A 21,510-nucleotide genomic window follows, 5' to 3' on the forward strand; every position below is an offset into this window, starting at 1 on the left:
CAGGAAAAGGCCCCGAGTTCAATTCCTGTATGTGTCTGGGACCCAGTCAGAGCTCAGAGGAGGGAGGTTCCTGTCCCCTCAGCATCTTTTAAATGCGTATTCCAATCTTCTCGAGGACTTCAGAGATCCAACTCGGCACATTTGGAGTTAATGTTTGTACTTTTTCATGGCAGGAAATATGGTCATATTGTGCCCAGTCCAGGTAAAATGCCCCCTTCCTCCACTGGCCTGTGACAATCCACCATTGTGTCTCACAGTTTGCTGGTGTTATTTGCCTGCAAGATTTTCATGAGTTTCTTGCCTCCAAGCTCCTAACTATTGTGTTCTGCTTCTACTTCCTTGCACAGGGTTCACCAAGGAAATTGTTTCCAGGAAAATAAGACATTCTCTAGTGTGTGTGTATTTCCCCTCCAGTAGGGTGAAACCTCCTTAGTGCCACACTTCATGGGACAAAGATCAGAGAGATATCCTGGGACTGAGTCAGGGCTAGAACCAAGCATGCATATCAGGGTACACGGGGCTCCGAGGACTGGGCAAGTCATGAAAGGACCCTGGTCCACACCACCAAGAAGCAGTCTACATTCAGGACCCCTTCACAGAGAGTGTCTTTTGACTCTGGAGTCATTTAATCTCAGCCTCAAGATTCCTCGAAGAAAATAAAGGATGATAATTCCTACAGCATAGGTTCATGCTGAGAAACAGATGTGCATATGCAGATTCTTATAATCCTAGATATTTCTGTTATCACTATAGAGCAGTAGTTAAGGTTATATCCATAATTCTCTTTCAACTTCTGGCAGCAGGATTAAGATTCCCTTTGCAACTCTAAGGGTGCTCCTTAGAGTCGGTCACCTGTAGGTGGTGACTGTGATATTGGGTCCCCTTCTCTGATACAAAGCAGCTTTTGGGCTTCAGAAAAGCAGTATGTGGTGTCCCTGGGCCAGGAGGGGAGCTGCCTCAGCAGCTGGTGGAACAGGAATTTCCTCCCTGCCACTTGGAGAAGCAGAGGAAGCCGTGCAGAAATACTTTGACAACCCGTTTTGCAAAGGATCTTATCAGAGTTTAACTCCCTCCCCCTAGTCCCTGTCCAGTATTTCCTTCTGGGAGGTGGGTTGGGTGAGGCTTTTGTTTCAACTGCCTGCGGAATGTTGCCTGATGGAACAGAGTAGAGAGGGCCTGTCTTTAAAAGCCCAGATAGAGGAGCTCTGGCCCATAAGGGTGCTTCCTGCCTGCTCGCCTGCAGGCTCCTGTCCTTCCTGTTGGCACCATGCTCTGCAGAGCTCCAGTCCTCTGTGCTCTGTGTGTCCTGGCTGGGGCTTTGCCCTTGCCTGACCTAGGTAAGAGGTCTTGTGATGTGTGTGTTTGTGTGTGTGGGGAGAGAGAGAGAGAGAGAGAGAGAGAGAGAGAGAGAGAGGAAGAGCCTATGAAAGTCATAAAGTTCAGTTGAGTAAAGGTGGATGGCAGATGAGCTCGGGGGCCTTGGGCAGTTGAATGAGTAAGCTATGATTTAGTTTGTGGGTTCGAATTGACCTCATGGCTGGGCCAGATGGGATTAGGGCAGATGACCAGAGAACAAGTTAAATTTCCCTATAGATCCCATCCCAGACTGATGTGAAGGAGGCCTATTAATACTATTTAATTTAGGACAAAGACCCTGGGGAGAGGTGTCCCTTATTTTACAGTGGAGCACAATTAATTTCAGAGAGCTGCAGCAGCTGGGCTGGCCACAGGCAGTGGAGATCACTGGGTCTAGAATGAGAACTTAGGAATCATTGTGAGGAATGAAACAAATATGTCCTCACCAGCCACAGGAAAAAGGAGCTTTTCACCCCCAAAGCTTTCTTTCTAGTTCTTGAATTCAGGTGCATTTCTCAGGAGCAGAGATGCTCACTGCCTTGCATTAAAATGGTTTCTTCTTCTTGCCCTCTTTCTCAGGTTGCTTTTCATACTGCTTTGAATGTGTAATGAAGGAGAATGAGGCTGGCATGGTGGCTCATGTCTAGTAGTGATATGGGGCATGTGATCCAGGGATGATATATGGACCTCTAAATAATATAAGGGAAGCATTATAACTCCCAACCTGTTAGATGTATGACACGCCAAGTTCATGTTTTCTAAAAGGGAAGAATGAATTCTAGGAACAGAGGTTAAGAGTAGGAAGAATTTATTGAGAGAAAGAGAGCTTCTGTCTGAGAAAGAGAGACAGAAGGGTCCTGAGAGGGTGGCTTGTGGACTCCGCTTCTCAAAGGTGTTTTATAGAGCAAAACCATGAGGTGAGGCAGGCATAAGGTGGGACAAAGCTGTGCTCAACTAATAAGATGACGAGAATATTTGCTTAGGTAGTACTAACCTAATAGAAATCACAAAGTGGGTATGAGGTGGGACAAAACTGTGGTCAATCAATGATTACAGAAAGTATTGTTGCTTAGGTAATATTGATTAAATGGGGATCAAGTGGGGAAGCAAGTCACTTAGCAAGTGCACATGGAACTAACAAGGATTTCCTGGCAGGAATGGGCTAGGGAGGTTTTCATCCCTTGCCCAAGGTGATCCACACCTGTTTAGAATATCAATCACTGCTCTGCATCCCAAGGGGAAGCACAGGGATGTAGTCATTTCTCTTTGTTTTGAAGCCTGGCCTTCAGTGAATGTGTTTGACTTTTTTGAGGGCCCAGCTGTGCCTAACTAACTGACTATGATATTTCTAACTAACTTTAGCTGTCTCCAACAATGGCACTGTGGAGATCAGTGCCAGCCTGGCTATAGCGAGACTCGGACTCAAAAACAAAAACAACCCCCCCCAAAAAAGCAAAAAGCTAGCATTAGTGGTTTTGTCCCCTTTGGTAGAGTGCCCCTCCGGCCACAATGACTCTGAACTTATTTTGAATATAGCCCAAGGAAGCTCTGCCTGTTCCTCTACAGATCTTCATGGTTCTGATGCCTATGTGGTTAAGCAGCCCCAGGATGTCAGGATTGGGCTTTCTATGGGACATGATGAGAATGGAGTGGAGTCTTAGCTAAAGTTCATTAAAAGAAAAAATAATCAGAATAGCTCTTTTTAGAGTTGATTCCATTCTTGCTGTATGTAGAAATAGCCATTTTACTTGATTCATAATCCCTTGGTTTTTGCCCTTAGCTTTCAGGAATCTGCAAAGTTTATGGAAGGTCAGTCTTGGAAGTTTCCTTCTGCTCCAGTCTGAACAATACAGGCAGAGGCGCAATATCGACTGCTCCTTGCTGCACTGAGATTCTCAAAGGGGGAGCACTAGTACTCTTCTGGGACTTGTGTGACCACACTGGATCCAGGGACGACTTCACATTCCATGTTTTCCCCAAGGAAGGGTAGAGCTAGGAAAAGGAAGGGTGTGGAGAAACACATTCACTAGGATGTCTTTGAGCTCTTCTTTACTTTCTGGTTCCTCTAGAATTCATCGCTTACCTACCTGAATTGGTCAGCATTATAAATGAGGTCAAACTTGATATAGACACAACCAGGGGTGAAGATTCAACAGCTGGTGTATCACAGACACATGGACCAGAGTCCACCGGAGACATATCATGGGAGGACACACAGACTTTGAGTAAGTGAAGGCCTTGCCTCAGAGGAGGTCTGGACAGGCATTGCTGCCCCCTGGCCCCCACCTCCTGCATGCCTGAATGAAACCCTGCTTTCCTCCAGTATATTGAATTCCCACCATTAACTGGTAGCCGCACCTATATTTCACATTTTTTTCCCCTAGAATTCTCTACTGCCTTGGGTCAGACATGTCCTCCTCAGTCCTAGTTCCTTTTTGCATTGCTGAAATAAAATGCCCAACACTCAAGTTAAAGGAGGAAAGATGTATTTCAGCTCACAGCTTGTAGAGGTTTCAGTGTTTAGTCAGCTGGTTCCACAGCAGGGTGGCATGGCAGAGGACATCGCAGAGGAGAAACAGCTCACGGCAAGAGAGAGGAGGCAGAAGGCAGCAAGAAGCAGTAGCAAGCCTGCCTTCCCTCTCTTCCTTTTGTATTCTATCCAAGTATTAAAACTATGGATTGGTGCCACTCACCCCAGGGGGGGGCCACTATTATCCACAATCTTAATCCTAGTATCATACCCTTAATCCACATTTACACACCATAATCCAGTCACCCTCTAAACTCCCCACCTGTGACTGCATATGGCTTTCAGGGGGCATCTGGAAACAAGGCGTAATAATAACTGAGGTCACTGTTGATACAGAGTCCGTCATAGATGAAGATTCAACAGCTGGTGTATCCCAGACCCAGGGACCAGAGTTCACCAGGGGCATATCCCAGGAGGACACACAGACTTTGAGTAAGTGAAGTCCTTGCTTCAGAGGAGGCCTGGGTAGCCATTTCTGTCCCCATCTCCTGCATGCCTGAATGAAACCCTGCTTTCCTCAAGTGTATTTAAGTCGCAACATTAAATGGTAGCCACATCTATGCTTCAAATTTTCCCCCCAGAATCCTCTACTGCCTTGGAGTCAGACATGTCTTCCTCTATCTTAATAACTTTTCTCATTGCTGAGAGAAAATACTCAATAACCAAGTTAAAAGGCGAAAGGATTATATTAGCTCACAGTTTATAGAGGTTTCATTTCATGGTGAGCTGGTTCCACAGCAGGGTGGCATGGCACAGGACATTGCAGAGGAGAAACAGCTCATGGCAGGGCAGGGAAGGCAGAAGGCAGCAAAAAGCAGTAGCAAGCCTGCCTTCCCTCTCTTCCTTTTGTATTCTTTGTAAGCATTAAGGCCATCCATTGGTGCCATTCACAGCAGTGTGGGGCTACTATTATCCACACCCTTAATCCACATCCACACACCCCAATCCAGTCTCCCTCTAAACTTCCCACCTGTAACTGCATGGGACTTTGAGCAAACATCTAGATACAAGTCATAATAATAACTGAAGTCACTGTTGATACAGAGCCCATCATAGATGAAGATTCTACAGCTGGTGTATCCCGGACCCAGGGACCAGAGTCCGCCAGAGGCACATCACAGGAACATACACAGACTTTGAGTAAGTGAAGGTCTTGCTTCAGAGGGGGCCTGGACAGGCATTGCCACCCCCCATCTCCTGCATGCCTGAATGAAACCCTGCTTTCCTCCAGTGTATTGGATTTCTAACTGGTAGCCACACCATTGTTTCACATTTATTTCCAGAATTCCCTACTTCCTTGGAGTCAAACATGTCCTCCTCTGTCTTAGTTCCTTTTCCCATTCCTGAGATAAAATACCTAACATCCAAGTTAAAAGAGAAAAAGTGTGTATCAGTTCACAGTTTGTAGAGGTTTTAGTCCATAGTCAGCTGGTTCCATGGCAGGCTGGCATGGCAGAGGACATTGCAGAGGAGAAACAGCTCATGGTAGGACAGGGAAGGCAGAAGGCAGAAGGCAGCAAGAAGCAGTGGCAAGACTGCCTTCCCTCTCTTCCTTTTGTATACTATCCAAGCACTAAAACTATGGATTGGTGCCACTCACCCCAGGGTGGGGCTACTATTATCCACAATCTTAATCCCAGTATCATACCCTTAATCCACATTTACACACCATAATCCAGTCACCCTCTAAACTCCCCACCTGTGACTGCATGGGGCTTTGAGGGGACATCTAGATACGAGACATAATAATAATTGAGGTCACTGTTGATACAGAGCCCATCATAGATGAAGGTTCAACAGCTGGTGTATCCCAGACCCACGGACCAGAGTTCACCAGAGGCATATCCCAGGAGGACACACAGACTTCGAGTAAGTGAAGGCCTTGCCTCAGAGGGGGCCTGGGCAGCCAATGCTGCCCCCATCTCCTGCATGCCTGAATGAAACCCTGCTTTCCTCCAATGTATTGGATTTCTACCATTAACTGGTAGCCATACCTATGTTTCTCATTTTTTTCCCCAGAATTCTCTACTGCCTTGGAGTCAGACATGTTCTCCACTGTCTTAGTTCCTTTTCCCATTCCTGAGATAAAATACCAAACATCCAAGATAAACCAGGAAAGGTATATATCAGCTCACAGTTTGTAGAGGTTTCAGGCCATAGTCAGCTGGTTCCATGGCAGGCTGGCATGGCAGAGGACATTGCAGAGGAGAAACAGCTCATGGCATGGGAAGGAGTCAGAAGGCAGCAAAGAGCAGTAGCAAGTTTGCTTTCCCTTTCTTCTTTTATTTTACATCCAGGCTCTAAGCCTATTCATTGGTGCCACCCACAGCAGGGTGGAGCTGCTATTATCCAGAGTCTTAATCCCAGTATCACACCCTTAATCCACATGTACACACCCTAATCCAGTCTCCCTCTAAACTCCCCACCTGTGACTGCATGGGGCTTTGAGGGGATGTCTAGATACAAGCCATAATAATAACTGAAGTCACTGTTGATACAGAGCCCATCATAGATGAGGATTCAATAGCTGGTGTATCCCAAACCCAGGGACCAGAGTCTACCAGAGACATATCCCAGGAGGACACACAGAGTTTGAGTAAGTGAAGGCCTTGCTTCAGAGGAGGCCTGGGCAACCATTGCTGCCCCCTGCCCCCCACCTCCTGCATGCCTGAATGAATCCCTGCTTTCCTCCAGTGTATTGAAGTCCTGCCATTAACTGGTAGCCACATCTATGCTTCACATTTTACCCTCAGAATCCTCTACTGCCTGGGAGTCAGACATGTCTTTCTCTATCCCAGTTCCTTTTCTAATTGCTGAGATAAAATATTCACCACCCAAGTTACAAGAGGAAAGGTTTTTTTTATCAGCTCATGGTTTGTAGAGGTTTCAGTCCATAGTCAGCTGGTTCCACGGCAGGCTGGCATGGAAGAGGACATGAAGAGGAGAAACAGTTCTTGGCTGGGCAGGGAAATTTGAAGGCAGCAACAGGCAGTAGCAAGTTTGCCTTCCTTCTTTAATTTTCATCCATGCTGTAAGTCTATCAATTGATGCCACTCACAGTAGGTTGGGGCTACTATTATCCACACCCTTAATCCCAGTGTCACACTCTTAATCCACATTTACATACCCTAATCCAGTCACCCTCTAAACTCCCCACCTGTGACTGCATGTGGCTTTGAGGGGACATCTAGATATGAGACATAATAATAACTGAGGTCACTGTTGATACAGTTCCTGTCATAGGTGAAGATTCAACAGCTGGTGCATCCCAGACCCAGGGACCAGAGTCTACCAGAGACATATCCCAGGAGGACACACAGACTTTGAGTAAGTGAAAGCCTTGCTTCAGAGGAGGCCTGGGCAGCCATTGCTGCCCCTACCTCCTGTATGCCTGAGTGAAACCCTGCTTTCCTCCAATGTATTGGATTTCTACCGTTAACTGGTAGCCACACCTAGGTTTCACATTTTTTTTCTGGAATTCTTTACTGCTTTGGAGTCAGACATATCCTCCTCTGTCTTAGTTCCTTTTCCCATTGCTGAGATAAAATACCTAACATCTAAGTTAAAAGAGGAAAGGTATATATCAGCTCACAGTTTGTAGAGGTTTTAGTCCATAGTCAGCTGGTTCCACAGCAGAGTGGCATAGCAGAGGACGCTGCAGAGGAGAAACAGCTCATGGTAGGGCAGGGAAGGCAGAAGGCAGCAAGAAGCAGTGGCAGGACTGCCTTCCCTCTCTTCCTTTTGTATACTATCCAAGTATTAAGACTATGGATTGGTGCCACTCACCCCAGGGTGGGGCTACTATTATCCACAATCTTAATCCCAGTATCATACCCTTAATCCACATTTACACACCATAATCCAGTCACCCTCTAAACTCCCTACCTGTGACTGCATGTGGCTTTGAGGGGGCATCTGGAAACAAGGCGTAATAATAACTGAGGTCACTGTTGATACAGAGTCCGTCATAGATGAAGATTCAACAGCTGGTGTATCCCAGAACCAGGGACCAGAGTTCACCAGAGGCATATCCCAGGAGGACACACAGACTTTGAGTAAGTGAAGTCCTTGCTTCAGAGGAGGCCTGGGTAGCCATTTCTGTCCCCATCTCCTGCATGCCTGAATGAAACCCTGCTTTCCTCAAGTGTATTTAAGTCGCAACATTAAATGGTAGCCACATCTATGCTTCAAATTTTCCCCCCAGAATCCTCTACTGCCTTGGAGTCAGACATGTCTTCCTCTATCTTAATAACTTTTCTCATTGCTGAGAGAAAATACTCAATAACCAAGTTAAAAGGCGAAAGGATTATATTAGCTCACAGTTTATAGAGGTTTCATTTCATGGTGAGCTGGTTCCACAGCAGGGTGGCATGGCACAGGACATTGCAGAGGAGAAACAGCTCATGGCAGGGCAGGGAAGGCAGAAGGCAGCAAAAAGCAGTAGCAAGCCTGCCTTCCCTCTCTTCCTTTTGTATTCTTTGTAAGCATTAAGGCCATCCATTGGTGCCACTCACAGCAGTGTGGGGCTACTATTATCCACACCCTTAATCCACATCCACACACCCCAATCCAGCCTCCCTCTAAACTTCCCACCTGTAACTGCATGGGACTTTGAGCGAACATCTAGATACAAGCCATAATAATAACTGAAGTCACTGTTGATACAGAGCCCATCATAGATGAAGATTCTACAGCTGGTGTATCCCGGACCCAGGGACCAGAGTCCGCCAGAGGCACATCACAGGAACATACACAGACTTTGAGTAAGTGAAGGTCTTGCTTCAGAGGGGGCCTGGACAGGCATTGCCACCCCCCATCTCCTGCATGCCTGAATGAAACCCTGCTTTCCTCCAGTGTATTGGATTTCTAACTGGTAGCCACACCATTGTTTCACATTTATTTCCAGAATTCCCTACTTCCTTGGAGTCAAACATGTCCTCCTCTGTCTTAGTTCCTTTTCCCATTCCTGAGATAAAATACCTAACATCCAAGTTAAAAGAGAAAAAGTGTGTATCAGTTCACAGTTTGTAGAGGTTTTAGTCCATAGTCAGCTGGTTCCATGGCAGGCTGGCATGGCAGAGGACATTGCAGAGGAGAAACAGCTCATGGTAGGACAGGGAAGGCAGAAGGCAGAAGGCAGCAAGAAGCAGTGGCAAGACTGCCTTCCCTCTCTTCCTTTTGTATACTATCCAAGCACTAAAACTATGGATTGGTGCCACTCACCCCAGGGTGGGGCTACTATTATCCACAATCTTAATCCCAGTATCATACCCTTAATCCACATTTACACACCATAATCCAGTCACCCTCTAAACTCCCCACCTGTGACTGCATGGGGCTTTGAGGGGACATCTAGATACGAGACATAATAATAATTGAGGTCACTGTTGATACAGAGCCCATCATAGATGAAGGTTCAACAGCTGGTGTATCCCAGACCCACGGACCAGAGTTCACCAGAGGCATATCCCAGGAGGACACACAGACTTCAAGTAAGTGAAGGCCTTGCCTCAGAGGGGGCCTGGGCAGCCAATGCTGCCCCCATCTCCTGCATGCCTGAATGAAACCCTGCTTTCCTCCAATGTATTGGATTTCTACCATTAACTGGTAGCCATACCTATGTTTCTCATTTTTTTCCCCAGAATTCTCTACTGCCTTGGAGTCAGACATGTTCTCCACTGTCTTAGTTCCTTTTCCCATTCCTGAGATAAAATACCAAACATCCAAGATAAACCAGGAAAGGTATATATCAGCTCACAGTTTGTAGAGGTTTCAGGCCATAGTCAGCTGGTTCCATGGCAGGCTGGCATGGCAGAGGACATTGCAGAGGAGAAACAGCTCATGGCATGGGAAGGAGTCAGAAGGCAGCAAAGAGCAGTAGCAAGTTTGCTTTCCCTTTCTTCTTTTATTTTACATCCAGGCTCTAAGCCTATTCATTGGTGCCACCCACAGCAGGGTGGAGCTGCTATTATCCAGAGTCTTAATCCCAGTATCACACCCTTAATCCACATGTACACACCCTAATCCAGTCTCCCTCTAAACTCCCCACCTGTGACTGCATGGGGCTTTGAGGGGATGTCTAGATACAAGCCATAATAATAACTGAAGTCACTGTTGATACAGAGCCCATCATAGATGAGGATTCAATAGCTGGTGTATCCCAAACCCAGGGACCAGAGTCTACCAGAGACATATCCCAGGAGGACACACAGAGTTTGAGTAAGTGAAGGCCTTGCTTCAGAGGAGGCCTGGGCAACCATTGCTGCCCCCTGCCCCCCACCTCCTGCATGCCTGAATGAATCCCTGCTTTCCTCCAGTGTATTGAAGTCCTGCCATTAACTGGTAGCCACATCTATGCTTCACATTTTACCCTCAGAATCCTCTACTGCCTGGGAGTCAGACATGTCTTTCTCTATCCCAGTTCCTTTTCTAATTGCTGAGATAAAATATTCACCACCCAAGTTACAAGAGGAAAGGTTTTTTTATCAGCTCATGGTTTGTAGAGGTTTCAGTCCATAGTCAGCTGGTTCCACGGCAGGCTGGCATGGAAGAGGACATGAAGAGGAGAAACAGTTCTTGGCTGGGCAGGGAAATTTGAAGGCAGCAACAGGCAGTAGCAAGTTTGCCTTCCTTCTTTAATTTTCATCCATGCTGTAAGTCTATCAATTGATGCCACTCACAGTAGGTTGGGGCTACTATTATCCACACCCTTAATCCCAGTGTCACACTCTTAATCCACATTTACATACCCTAATCCAGTCACCCTCTAAACTCCCCACCTGTGACTGCATGTGGCTTTGAGGGGACATCTAGATATGAGACATAATAATAACTGAGGTCACTGTTGATACAGTTCCTGTCATAGGTGAAGATTCAACAGCTGGTGCATCCCAGACCCAGGGACCAGAGTCTACCAGAGACATATCCCAGGAGGACACACAGACTTTGAGTAAGTGAAAGCCTTGCTTCAGAGGAGGCCTGGGCAGCCATTGCTGCCCCTACCTCCTGTATGCCTGAGTGAAACCCTGCTTTCCTCCAATGTATTGGATTTCTACCGTTAACTGGTAGCCACACCTAGGTTTCACATTTTTTTTCTGGAATTCTTTACTGCTTTGGAGTCAGACATATCCTCCTCTGTCTTAGTTCCTTTTCCCATTGCTGAGATAAAATACCTAACATCTAAGTTAAAAGAGGAAAGGTATATATCAGCTCACAGTTTGTAGAGGTTTTAGTCCATAGTCAGCTGGTTCCACAGCAGAGTGGCATAGCAGAGGACGCTGCAGAGGAGAAACAGCTCATGGTAGGGCAGGGAAGGCAGAAGGCAGCAAGAAGCAGTGGCAGGACTGCCTTCCCTCTCTTCCTTTTGTATACTATCCAAGTATTAAGACTATGGATTGGTGCCACTCACCCCAGGGTGGGGCTACTATTATCCACAATCTTAATCCCAGTATCATACCCTTAATCCACATTTACACACCATAATCCAGTCACCCTCTAAACTCCCCACCTGTGACTGCATGTGGCTTTCAGGGGGCATCTGGAAACAAGGCGTAATAATAACTGAGGTCACTGTTGATACAGAGTCCGTCATAGATGAAGATTCAACAGCTGGTGTATCCCAGACCCAGGGACCAGAGTTCACCAGAGGCATATCCCAGGAGGACACACAGACTTTGAGTAAGTGAAGGCCTTGCTTCAGAGGAGGCCTGGGCATGCATTGCTGCCTGCCCCCACCATCTTCTGCATGCCTGAATGAAGCCCTGCTTTCCTCCAGTGTATTGAAGTCCCACCATTAACTGGCAGCCACACCTGTGTTTCCCACTTTTTTCCCCCAGAATTCTCTTTTGCCTTGGAGTCACACATGTCTTCCTTTGTCTTAATTCTTTTTCTCATTGCTGAGATAAAATACTCAACAACCAAGTTAAAAGGGGAAAGGATTATATTAGCTCAGTTTATAGAGGTTTCCTTTCATGTTGAACTGGTTCCACAACAGGGTGGCATGGCAGAGGACATGAAGAGGAGAAACAGCTCATGGCAGAGCAGGGAAGGTGGAAGGCAGCACAAGCACTAGCAAGCCTGCCTTCCCTCTCTTCCTTTTGTATTCTTTCCAAGCATTAAATCTATTAATTATTGCTACTCACAGCAGTGTGGGGGTACTATTTTCTGCACCTTTATCCATATCCACATCCACATATCCTAATCCAGTCTCCCTCTAAACTCCCCACCTGTGACTGCATGGGGCTTTGAGGGGACATCTAGATACAAGCCATAATAATAACTGAGGTCACTGTTGATACAGAGCCCATCATAGATGAAGATTCAACAGCTGGTGTGCCTCAGACCCATGGACCAAAGTCCACCAGAGACATATTCCAGGAGGACACACAGACTTTGAGTAAGTGAAAGCCTTGCCTCAGAGGAGGCCTGGGCTGTCATAGCTGTCTCCCAGCTCCTGCCTGCCTAAATGAAATCCTGTTCTCCTCCAGTGTACTGAATTCCCACAATGAATAGCCACGCCTGTGTTTCACATTGTTTTCCAGAGTTCTCTACTGCCTTGTTGTTGGATGTGTCCGCCTTTGTTTCTGTGGAAGATGCTTGTAAGGCCACAGGTTCAGAGTCCTTCCTTAAAACACGTATCAGTTTTTCCATTTCTTTTCTTTTTTTCATTATATCTCCTTGCTTAGGAAAGACTTATTGTAGTGAATAATATTTGGGGAAACTGTTGCGGTTCTGTTCTTTGGGTTAAGTCAAAATTTTTGCAAAAGGAGTTTGAAAAATGAGAGAAATGTAAGCATTTCACAGAGCATTAGCAACAGTTGGAATTTGTTGACTACCTGCATGGCTCATTTCTGACATCTGTATCATCTTTCCTGGCAATCAGTCTCTGGGCTGCTGTTTGGGCAAGAACTCTTTGGTGTCTTGGTGAGGTTGTTGGGTATGGTGAGGAGATGGAGTTAATCACTTCCTTTTCTTTTCCTGATTTGTGTGTCAGCTTTTAATGTAATACTTTTGATAATTGTTAAAGTAATTAGTATTGGGACTGAACAGAAGGAAATAGGATTTAAAAGCTTTTTGAGTGGAGCATTGGTCCTATCTGATCACGCTCTGCCTCAACCCCCATAATTCTTCATTTTTCTCTGACCCTTATTGAAGGGATCCTAAGACTTAAATTTCTTTCTCTTTCACAACAAAAATCCTATAATTTGAGGGATGTTTGAGATTTTTGCTAAGGGAAGGGCCTTGGGCCATACCCTCAAAAGCAGGTTCTCAGCCATCTGATTATATCTACATGTAATAGCTAAGCTGTATATATTCTAACACTGCTGCAGATGTATTGGAGAATTGCAGGTAGCAGTTGGAGGAATCTAGAAGTTGTACTTTATTGAAGGGTGAAGGACCGGTTTAACTGGCTGGGATTGCCTGGCTTTACATTAAGTTTGAGTAAAGGAGCTGTATTTCAGGGTTCTGCCCTCTAGTGGTTGTTTATAAATAACCGCTGTCCCACACATACTCTGTCCTGGATCTTGGCATGTCAGGAATATGTCCTACTTGACTATAAGACCAAGAAGCAGCCTCACAGTGCAGATCCATGGTCATTTCTGGAGATGGCCGCCACCCGTTTCCACCTCTGCCTATCAGGAAATGATTTTTGACTATGGCGATTACCAGCAAACCTAGATGGTTCTGTTTTTAGTAGGAAGAGAAATCCAGGAGCTTTTAATGTCTTAAAGTAATGCATTTATGTCATTATTTCCAGCACATGTCATTCCTTTTGATGAGCTGAAGAGTAACAGATAAGGCTAAAGATCTTTGCTTTTTCTTCTATTCTGGGACTTTGAGGGGCTTTCTGTGGAAGCCTTACAGACAGACTAGAGACGTGGTACTTTGGTACACTGCCCATTTTACATCCTTCTCACCCCCGCACAGTGTTCAATTAACTAAATATACCCTTGGAGAGCAAGGAATCTGGTAGGAGCTCAAGAACAAATTTCAGTTCAACTGTTTCCATCCGGAACTTCTTTGTGTGAACGGAGACCAAAGCTTTCACCAAATCCCCCTGAGTGCATTTGCATTGTAGTCCCTGATAGGACTTTAGCCCTGCCACAGTACCTTAGAGGCTAGGAGCAGGAAGCATGTTGCCCCAGGTCCACTCATTGTAGTCCTATGTTTACTAAAACTACCTGAGGCTGCTGACATAATGCCGGACACACTGTAGGTGATACTTCCAGGAAGTGAGTGGAAACATTTCTTTACTTACTTGCAGTAGAGACCAGCACTGCCAGAGGGCCCAGGTTGTCCACTGCAAAGCACGATGGTAAGTTTCTCCTCTCTTACCCATGTTGTCTTTCTTGAGATTTGATACCCTTGGGATGCTGTTTTTTTTTCTTTTTTTCTTTTTCTTTTTTGAGGCATTGGTGATTGACCCTTGGCGTTTTCAGTGAACTCCGTCCACAGGTGTCACCCTTCCTCTCATTTTTAAAATTTGAGAGAAGGGGCCGGGGATTTAGCTCAGTGGTTTCGCTGCCTGCTGCGCAAGCGCAAGGACCCGAGTTCGATCTCCAGTACCAAAAAAAAAAAAAAAAAATTTGAGAGAAGATCTGGCTAAGTCACTGTATTGCCCATTTTGGGCTTAAAACTGTGATCCTCCTGCTTCAGCCTCCCAGAGTGCTGGGATGATAGGCATGTGCCCCCATTTCTCGCCTGATCCTGGCTTTAATTCCTGGAAAGTATACCGTTCCTAGGTGCTGAGATCAGCTATAAAATCTAATAGGGAGGGTAAAGCAACTCCTACCTCTCTGAGATCTTCCGTGTCCAGGGTCTGAAACATTAGCAACCAAATAGATGATAAATGAAGCCTCTCCCTGATTTTTGCAAGATTCTGTCTTTGTTTTCTTTTGAAGATGCCAGTTCCAATGTAGTCCATGGAATCGTTGGTGAAAGGCTGAAAAAAAGCCATCAGGTTTTCTGAACATGCTGTATTCTCCCACTTGGAAGGCTGAGGCAGGAGGCTGGCCTGGGGTATATGAGACCCTGACTCAAAAAACTTAACATCATTCTTGGATTTTTAAAAAACTCTTAAAGTGGTTTCTTTATGGCATAAAATGATTATCAGTGATGTGTAAATGTTTAATTTAAGGCATTAAATTAAATGCCATGCCCAGTGGGAAATGACAAAAAAACGAGCCTGGTGTTTGAGGCACTTGGTTCTCTTGGTAACTCTTGTTTTGTTTTTAATTTAGAAAAAGAAACAAAGTCTGCAGCAGCCGAGGCTACCCATCTGTCATCCTCCACTTCTGAGAAGACTCAAATGTTTACAGAAACTTATCACATACTGTGAGAGAATGCATAACTGTAGAAAAGTAGTAAAAAATTAGACGTACTCAGCTGAGGAGAAACATCAAGGGATTGATCTTGGATGAGTGTTGTATGTTGTAGATGCATAAGAGATGCATTAGCTCCATCCCATTTAAAATGGGCTTAATAAATCTCCACTGAAGTGCATTTTGAGAGTTTTCATTTTGGAAGGGAAGAGAGTGCTTAGTTGCAATCTCTTGTGTTATATCCATAATAATTTTATTCCTCTAAGATGCTTTAAACAGGATCCAACCCTTCTCAGGGTCCAGAGGAGAACAAGGAATAAACCTGTAGGAAGTACATTAATTTTCCTATTGCTGCTATTATACATTATCATGCACTTAGGAACTTAAAGCAACATGACTTCTTATCACACAGTGTTGTAGCTCAGAAGTCTGAAATGGGTCTCCCTGGGTTGAATCCATGTGTCAGGGCTGAGTCCTCTTCTGGAGGCTCTAGGGAATAATCCTGCTTTCTGCCTCTCATTGTTCCATTTTCAGAGCCAGCAGAGGCCAGTTCATTCTTCCATCCCAGCATATCACCCTGTTACACACTCCTCCGCCTCCTCTTTGCACATTTAAAGAAATTGTAATTACATTAGACCACTTGCATAATCCAGAGTGATCTCTTACTTTAATGTCACATGATTAAGATCCTTAATCCTCCTTTGCATGGAATGTATCATGGTCTCTGGTTCTGGGAAATAAGAAGTGCACATCTTTGGGAAGCCACTGTTGTCACATTACATACAGGACCAACCTCTTACTCCTTGCCACTGTGTTTGGGTCAGAGGGAGGCAGAGTCAATAGGCTGCTTTTATGACGACACAAAATTTTTGCAAAAAGATACATAGGAATTTATATAAATTTAGTACCCATTCAGCTTGTAATACTTCCTTTATGGTATTTTTTAGTGTATTTCTTTGGACAGATTTTTAAAAATTCTTTTATTGGTACATTTTAGATATACAACACATTTACATTTCTCATTGGGAACTTGTACCTTGACATGATGCATCTTGGTTCTTATTTTTTCCCCATTCCCTGTCCTCCCATCACCCCCTCCACCCTTCCCTATTTACAAGGACTTCGTTTCCATTTTTTCCATTTCTCAGCATTTTCCCTTTCCCTTCTTTCCTTTCCCCTGCCCCTCCCACTACCCCTACCCCTTTGGACCTTTTCTTCCTATTTCGCATTGTCAATTACTCATTCTAATTATTGGTACATTTTAGGTATACAATATAATGACATTCATCATTGAAAATTTGCACCTTTACATAATCTCTCTTGGTTCTTATTTTTTCCCCCTTCCCCTGCCCTCCCTTCAACCCCTCCATCCCTCCCTATTTACAAAGATTTTCTTTCCATTTTTCATTTTCTCATATTAATTCCATTCCCTTCTTTCCTTTCCCCTACCCCTCCCACTTCCCCTTCCTCTTTGCTCCTTTTCTTCCTATTTCACATTATCCATTATACCTTTTAGTCCTTATTTACACTTTCAGTTTCTCACACTAGAGAAACTATTTGGTATTTATACATGTGTGTTCTATTTATTTCACTTAAGAGTATCGCCTCAATGTGCATCCATTTAGCTATAAATGTCTCTAATTTCTCATTTTTGAAGGCTGAGTAGTACTCTGTTTTATAAAAAAAAAAAAACACCATGTTTTCTTGATCCAGTCTCCAGTTGATGGGCATTTGGGCTGTTCCCAAGTTTTAGCTATTACAAACTGTGCTGCTATGAACATGGGTGCACATATATCATTGTGGTATGATTCTTTTAATTCTTTGGGGAAGATCCCCAGCAGTGGAATAGCGGGGTCAAATGAGACTTCCAGTCCTAGTTCTTGGAGGTATCTCCATACTGATTTCCACAGTGGTTGGCCCAGTCTACACTCCCACCAGCAGTGGAACAGGGTTCCTCTTTCCCCACAGCCCTGCCAGGATTTGTTATTGGTTGATTTCATGACAGCAGCCATTCTTTTTGGAGTGAGGTGAAATCTCAGTGTTGTTTTCATTTGCATCTCTCGAATGACCAGTGATGTTGAACATATTTTCATGTATTTATTTGCTATTTCTACTTCTTTGTCTGAGAAATGTCTGTTCATTTCAGATTCCCATTTTTGGATTGGGTCTTTAAATTTGGGAGGTCTGATCTTTTTAAGTTCTTTATAGATTTGAAATAGTAGACCTTTGTCTGAGGAATAGCAGGTGAAGATTTTTTCCCATATTGTGGTTGCCTCTTCACACTGCTGGTGATTTCTCTTGCTGTGCAGAAGCTTTTTAATAAGAAGATATCCCACTTGTTGATTGTTTGTGCTAGTTCATGGGCAACTGAGGTTTTGTTCATAAAATCTTTTCCTACACCGATGTCTTCAAGGGTTCTACCTAACCTCTGTAGCAGCCAGTTCGGTGTTTCTATTTTGATATTTAGATCTTTAATCCATTTCAATTTTAGTTTAGTGTATGGTGAGAGATATAGGTCTAGTTTTAATCTTTGGCAAGTTGAAGGCCAATTTTTCCAGCACCATTTATGAAAGAGGCTATCTTTCCTCCAGTGAGGGTGTTTGGCTCCTTTATTTGATAATCTTTGGATGAGATGGTTGAGTGTGTCTGACATTGTTTCTGCATCTTCTAGTCTGTTCCACTGGTCCTCAGATCTGTTTCTTTGCCAATACCATGCTGTTTTTATCACAGTAGCTTTGTAGTATAGTTTCAAGTTGGAGGTTGCAATACCCCTTGCCGTGTCTCTGTTACCTAGAATTGCTTTTGCTATTCTGGGTTTCTTCTTGTTCCAAATGAATTTTTGGATTGTTTTCTCAAGGTCCGTGAAGTATGCTGCTGGGATCTCAATTGGAATTGCGTTGAATTTATGTAGCAGTTTTGGAAGTATGACCATTTTCACTATATTGATCCTTCCTACCCAGGAGCAGGGGGTATCTGTCCATTTTCTGATATCCTCTTCAATCTCTCTTTTCAGAGTGCTATAGTTTTCAGAGAAGAGATCTTTGATTTCTTTTGTTAGGATGATTCCTAGGTATTTCAGTTTTTTGGGTGCTATTGTGAAAGGAATTATTTGCCCTATTTCTCTCTCAGAGAGTCTGTTGTTCATGTAGAGGAAAGCTATTGATTTTGTATGTTGAACTTGTATGTTGTAATTTCACCCTTTTCATTCCTAATTGCATGGATTTGGGCCTTTTCTTTCCTTTTTCTGACAAGGTTGGCTAAAAGTTTGTCAATTTTGTTGATTCTTTCGAAGAATCAACTCTTGGCTTCATTGATTTTTTTGTATCATTCTCTTAGTTTCCATTGCATTGATTTCTCTTCTGATCTTTATAATTTCCTCCCTTATATGAGCTTTGGGGTTGTCCTGCTCTTCTTTTTCTAGAAGCTTCAGGTTCAGCATCAGGTTGTTTAATTGGGCTGGCTCTGTTTTCCTAATATGCATATTCACCGCTATGAATTTCCCTCATAAGACTGCTTTCATTGTGTCCCATAGATTCTGATATGTTGTATTGTTATTGTCATTTAATTGAAGGAACTGTCTGATTTCTTCTTTAATTTCCTCTGTGACCCATTGGTTATTCAGAAGTGTGTTGTTCAATTTCCACGTGTTTATGAAATTTTTTGAGTTTCTTTTGCTATGGATCTCCAATTTCATCGCACTATGTTCTGATACTATACAGGGGATAACTTCAATTCCTTTGCACTTACTTGAACATGTTCTATGTGTGAGTATGTGGTCTATTTTGGAGCATAAGCCTTGTGCAACTGAGAAGAATGTATATTCTGATTTTGTGGGGTGGAAAACTCTATAAACATCTGTTAAGTTCATTTGTTCAAGAGTTCGATTGAGTTCTAGTATTTCATTACTTATTTTTAGTCTAGTTGATCTATTTATTTGTGACAGTGGGGTATTGAGGTCCCCCACTACAATTGTATTAGTGCATATATGACTTTTCATGTCTGTTAGTATTTGTTTTATATAGTTGGTCACACTAGTGTTTGTGGCATAAATATTTATGATTGTCATGTCTTCCTCTTGGATTGTTCCCTTTACAAGCATGTAGTGTCCTTTTTCATCTCTCTTAATCAGTGTTGGTTTGAAATCTACTTGATCTGCAAAGAGGATAGCTACTCCTGCTTTTTTTTGGGTTCCCATTGCATTGAGTATTGTTTTCCACCCTTTAACTTTCAGTCTATGAGTTTCCTTTTGAATTAAGTGCATTTCTTGTATGCAGCATATTGTTGGATTTTGCTTCTTGACCCATTCTACCAGTCTGTTTCTTTTGATTGCTGAGTTGAGACCATTAATGTTGATGGTTATAACTGAAACCTGTTGACTTGTCATTGTCATGACTTTTTCTTTTTGATGGGTTCTCCCCCTTTACATTTAATTTCTTGTCATGCCAGATGGGTTCATTCTGCTTTGCTTCCTGGGGTTGTGATCCTCAATGTCTGTTCCTAGGATATTGTATAAAATTCTTTGGAGTGCTGGTTTGGTATTCACGAAGTTCCTAAGGTGCTCTTTGTCATGAAAGTATCTTATTTCTCCATCCATTTTGAAAGATAGTTTTGCAGGGTACATCAATCTGGGTTGAAGGCTGTTTTCTTTTAGGGCTTGGAATATGTCACTCCAAGCTCTTCTTGCCTTGATGGTTTGTGTTGAGAAGTCTGCTGTGATTTTGATGGGATTTCCTTTGTATGTGATTTGTTTTTTTTCTCTAACTTCTTGTAGAACTTTGTTCTTCTGTTGGGTTTCTGGAATGTTAACAATTATATGCCTATGTGTAGATTTTTTTTGATCAAGGCTATTTGGAGTCCTATATGCCTCACTTATCTGTATGTCAAGTTCTTTCCCCCTGCTTGGGAAGTTTTCTGCCATTACTTCTGTGAAGAGTTTTTTTAATGTCATCTGCACTCTCTCCTGTTTCTTCATTGAGCCCAATCAGTCTTATGTTATTCTTCTTTGCATCATCTAGCAGCTGCTGGATTGATTTCTCATGGTCCTTTCTAATTTTGCAGCAATTTTTCCTTTCCTGGTCACTGATTACAGTCTTATCTTTTATATCTGAAATTCTGTCCTCACATTGGCTCATTCTGCTGTGTAGACTTTCAATGGAGTTTTTGATCTCCTGGAAATCTATTTGCATCTGTTTTATGGATTCCATTTGTTTCGTATGTTGGGATTCCATCATGTTCCTCAGCTTCTCTATTTTTTTTTTATCTGTATCCTCTGTAGATTTATTAATCATGTCTCGCACTAGGATCACAATCTCTGCTGTAATCTGTGAAATTATTTCTGATTTCATTTTTTCCAGATTCTCTTTTTTTGCCAATTCAGGGAGTCCACGTGGTTGAGTATCAGAGTGTTCCTTCTCATTTCCCCTTGGGGTTGCTTTCGTTGATTTGGAAGTCTGGTTTTGAGACTTGTTTATGTGTCTTCTTATTTTTACCCGAGAGGATGCGGGTGCTGTTGACATCCACATGGGTCACCTCCTTTGAGCTGGGAGTGGTAGGACTGCGGCTCAGAAGCCCCTTCCTCTGGACCAGGAGTGGTGGGAAGGATGGTGGCCCAGAAGCCCCTACCTCTGGGCCGGGAGGGGTGGGATGGACAGTGGGCCAGAAGCCCCTTCCTCTGAGCTGGGAGCAGTGGACGGTGGCTCAGAAACCCCTTCCTCTGGGCCAGGAGGGGTGGGACGGATGGCAGTCCAGAAGCCTCTTCCTCTGGGCCAGGAGCAGAGGGACTGGACAGATTTTTTAATGGATGCTGCAGGTTTTACATTACAGATGTATAAACTTATATTTATATACCTTATAAATTATGGAACGTAACTTTAGCTTAAAGTCTAAAGCAGTTCTGTCTCAGGTGTAATCAGTGTTTAATGGTTAATGAATGTTTCCTGCATTCAGTCGTCTGGGGTATGAAAGAATGTTAGAGGATGTGAGAGGAATCATGCTTCGTGGAGAGTTAATGACAAAATAAGGTATGTAGACTACCATAATAATTATATTACCAGAATTTTTATGAAAGCATAGGCAAAGTTTAAGTGCCAAAGATAAATGTGTTTATTTGCTAATTATATCATCAGAATGCTTAGTCAATCCAGTACCATAACTCTTCCAATTTACACAATCTTCACCTTACACCAGAGGGACCCAATACAATTTACTCACTGGCAGCACAGGTTTTCCCTCCCCATCAATATTCATCTTCTCTAGAAAACCTTACTTTAGCATTTCACACAGACCAAAGCATAAAGAAGTTGA

At 43.6% G+C, this 21,510-nt stretch overlaps 1 protein-coding gene across 8 annotated transcripts; it reads left to right on the top strand.

Moving 5' to 3' along the window:
• The first annotated feature begins 1,079 nt into the window (after window positions 1-1,079).
• On the top strand, window positions 1,080-15,389 carry LOC110349316 (uncharacterized). 8 transcript variants are annotated; one of them, XM_087214094.1, is made up of 17 exons: window positions 1,080-1,337; window positions 3,426-3,581; window positions 4,223-4,318; window positions 4,931-5,026; window positions 5,660-5,755; window positions 6,387-6,482; window positions 7,118-7,213; window positions 7,846-7,941; window positions 8,554-8,649; window positions 9,283-9,378; window positions 10,010-10,105; window positions 10,740-10,835; window positions 11,468-11,563; window positions 12,186-12,281; window positions 12,427-12,483; window positions 14,151-14,201; window positions 15,127-15,386. In XM_087214094.1, the coding sequence occupies exons 1-17, from the start codon at window positions 1,268-1,270 to the stop codon at window positions 15,222-15,224; spliced, it is 1,584 nt and encodes a 527-aa protein (XP_087070220.1). In that variant the 5' UTR covers window positions 1,080-1,267; the 3' UTR covers window positions 15,225-15,386. The 8 variants fall into 8 exon arrangements, with proteins under 8 accessions (XP_087070220.1, XP_087070221.1, XP_087070223.1 ...); XM_087214095.1 differs by lacking the exon at window positions 12,427-12,483 and having other exon boundaries at window positions 15,127-15,389; XM_087214096.1 differs by lacking the exon at window positions 6,387-6,482 and having other exon boundaries at window positions 1,094-1,337.
• The last annotated feature ends 6,121 nt before the right edge of the window (window positions 15,390-21,510 follow it).

The sequence above is a fragment of the Heterocephalus glaber genome, unplaced genomic scaffold (assembly GCF_053883595.1).
Source record: "Heterocephalus glaber isolate CG9 unplaced genomic scaffold, H.glaber_assembly_v1.0 deba00001444, whole genome shotgun sequence".
NCBI lineage: Eukaryota > Metazoa > Chordata > Mammalia > Rodentia > Bathyergidae > Heterocephalus > Heterocephalus glaber.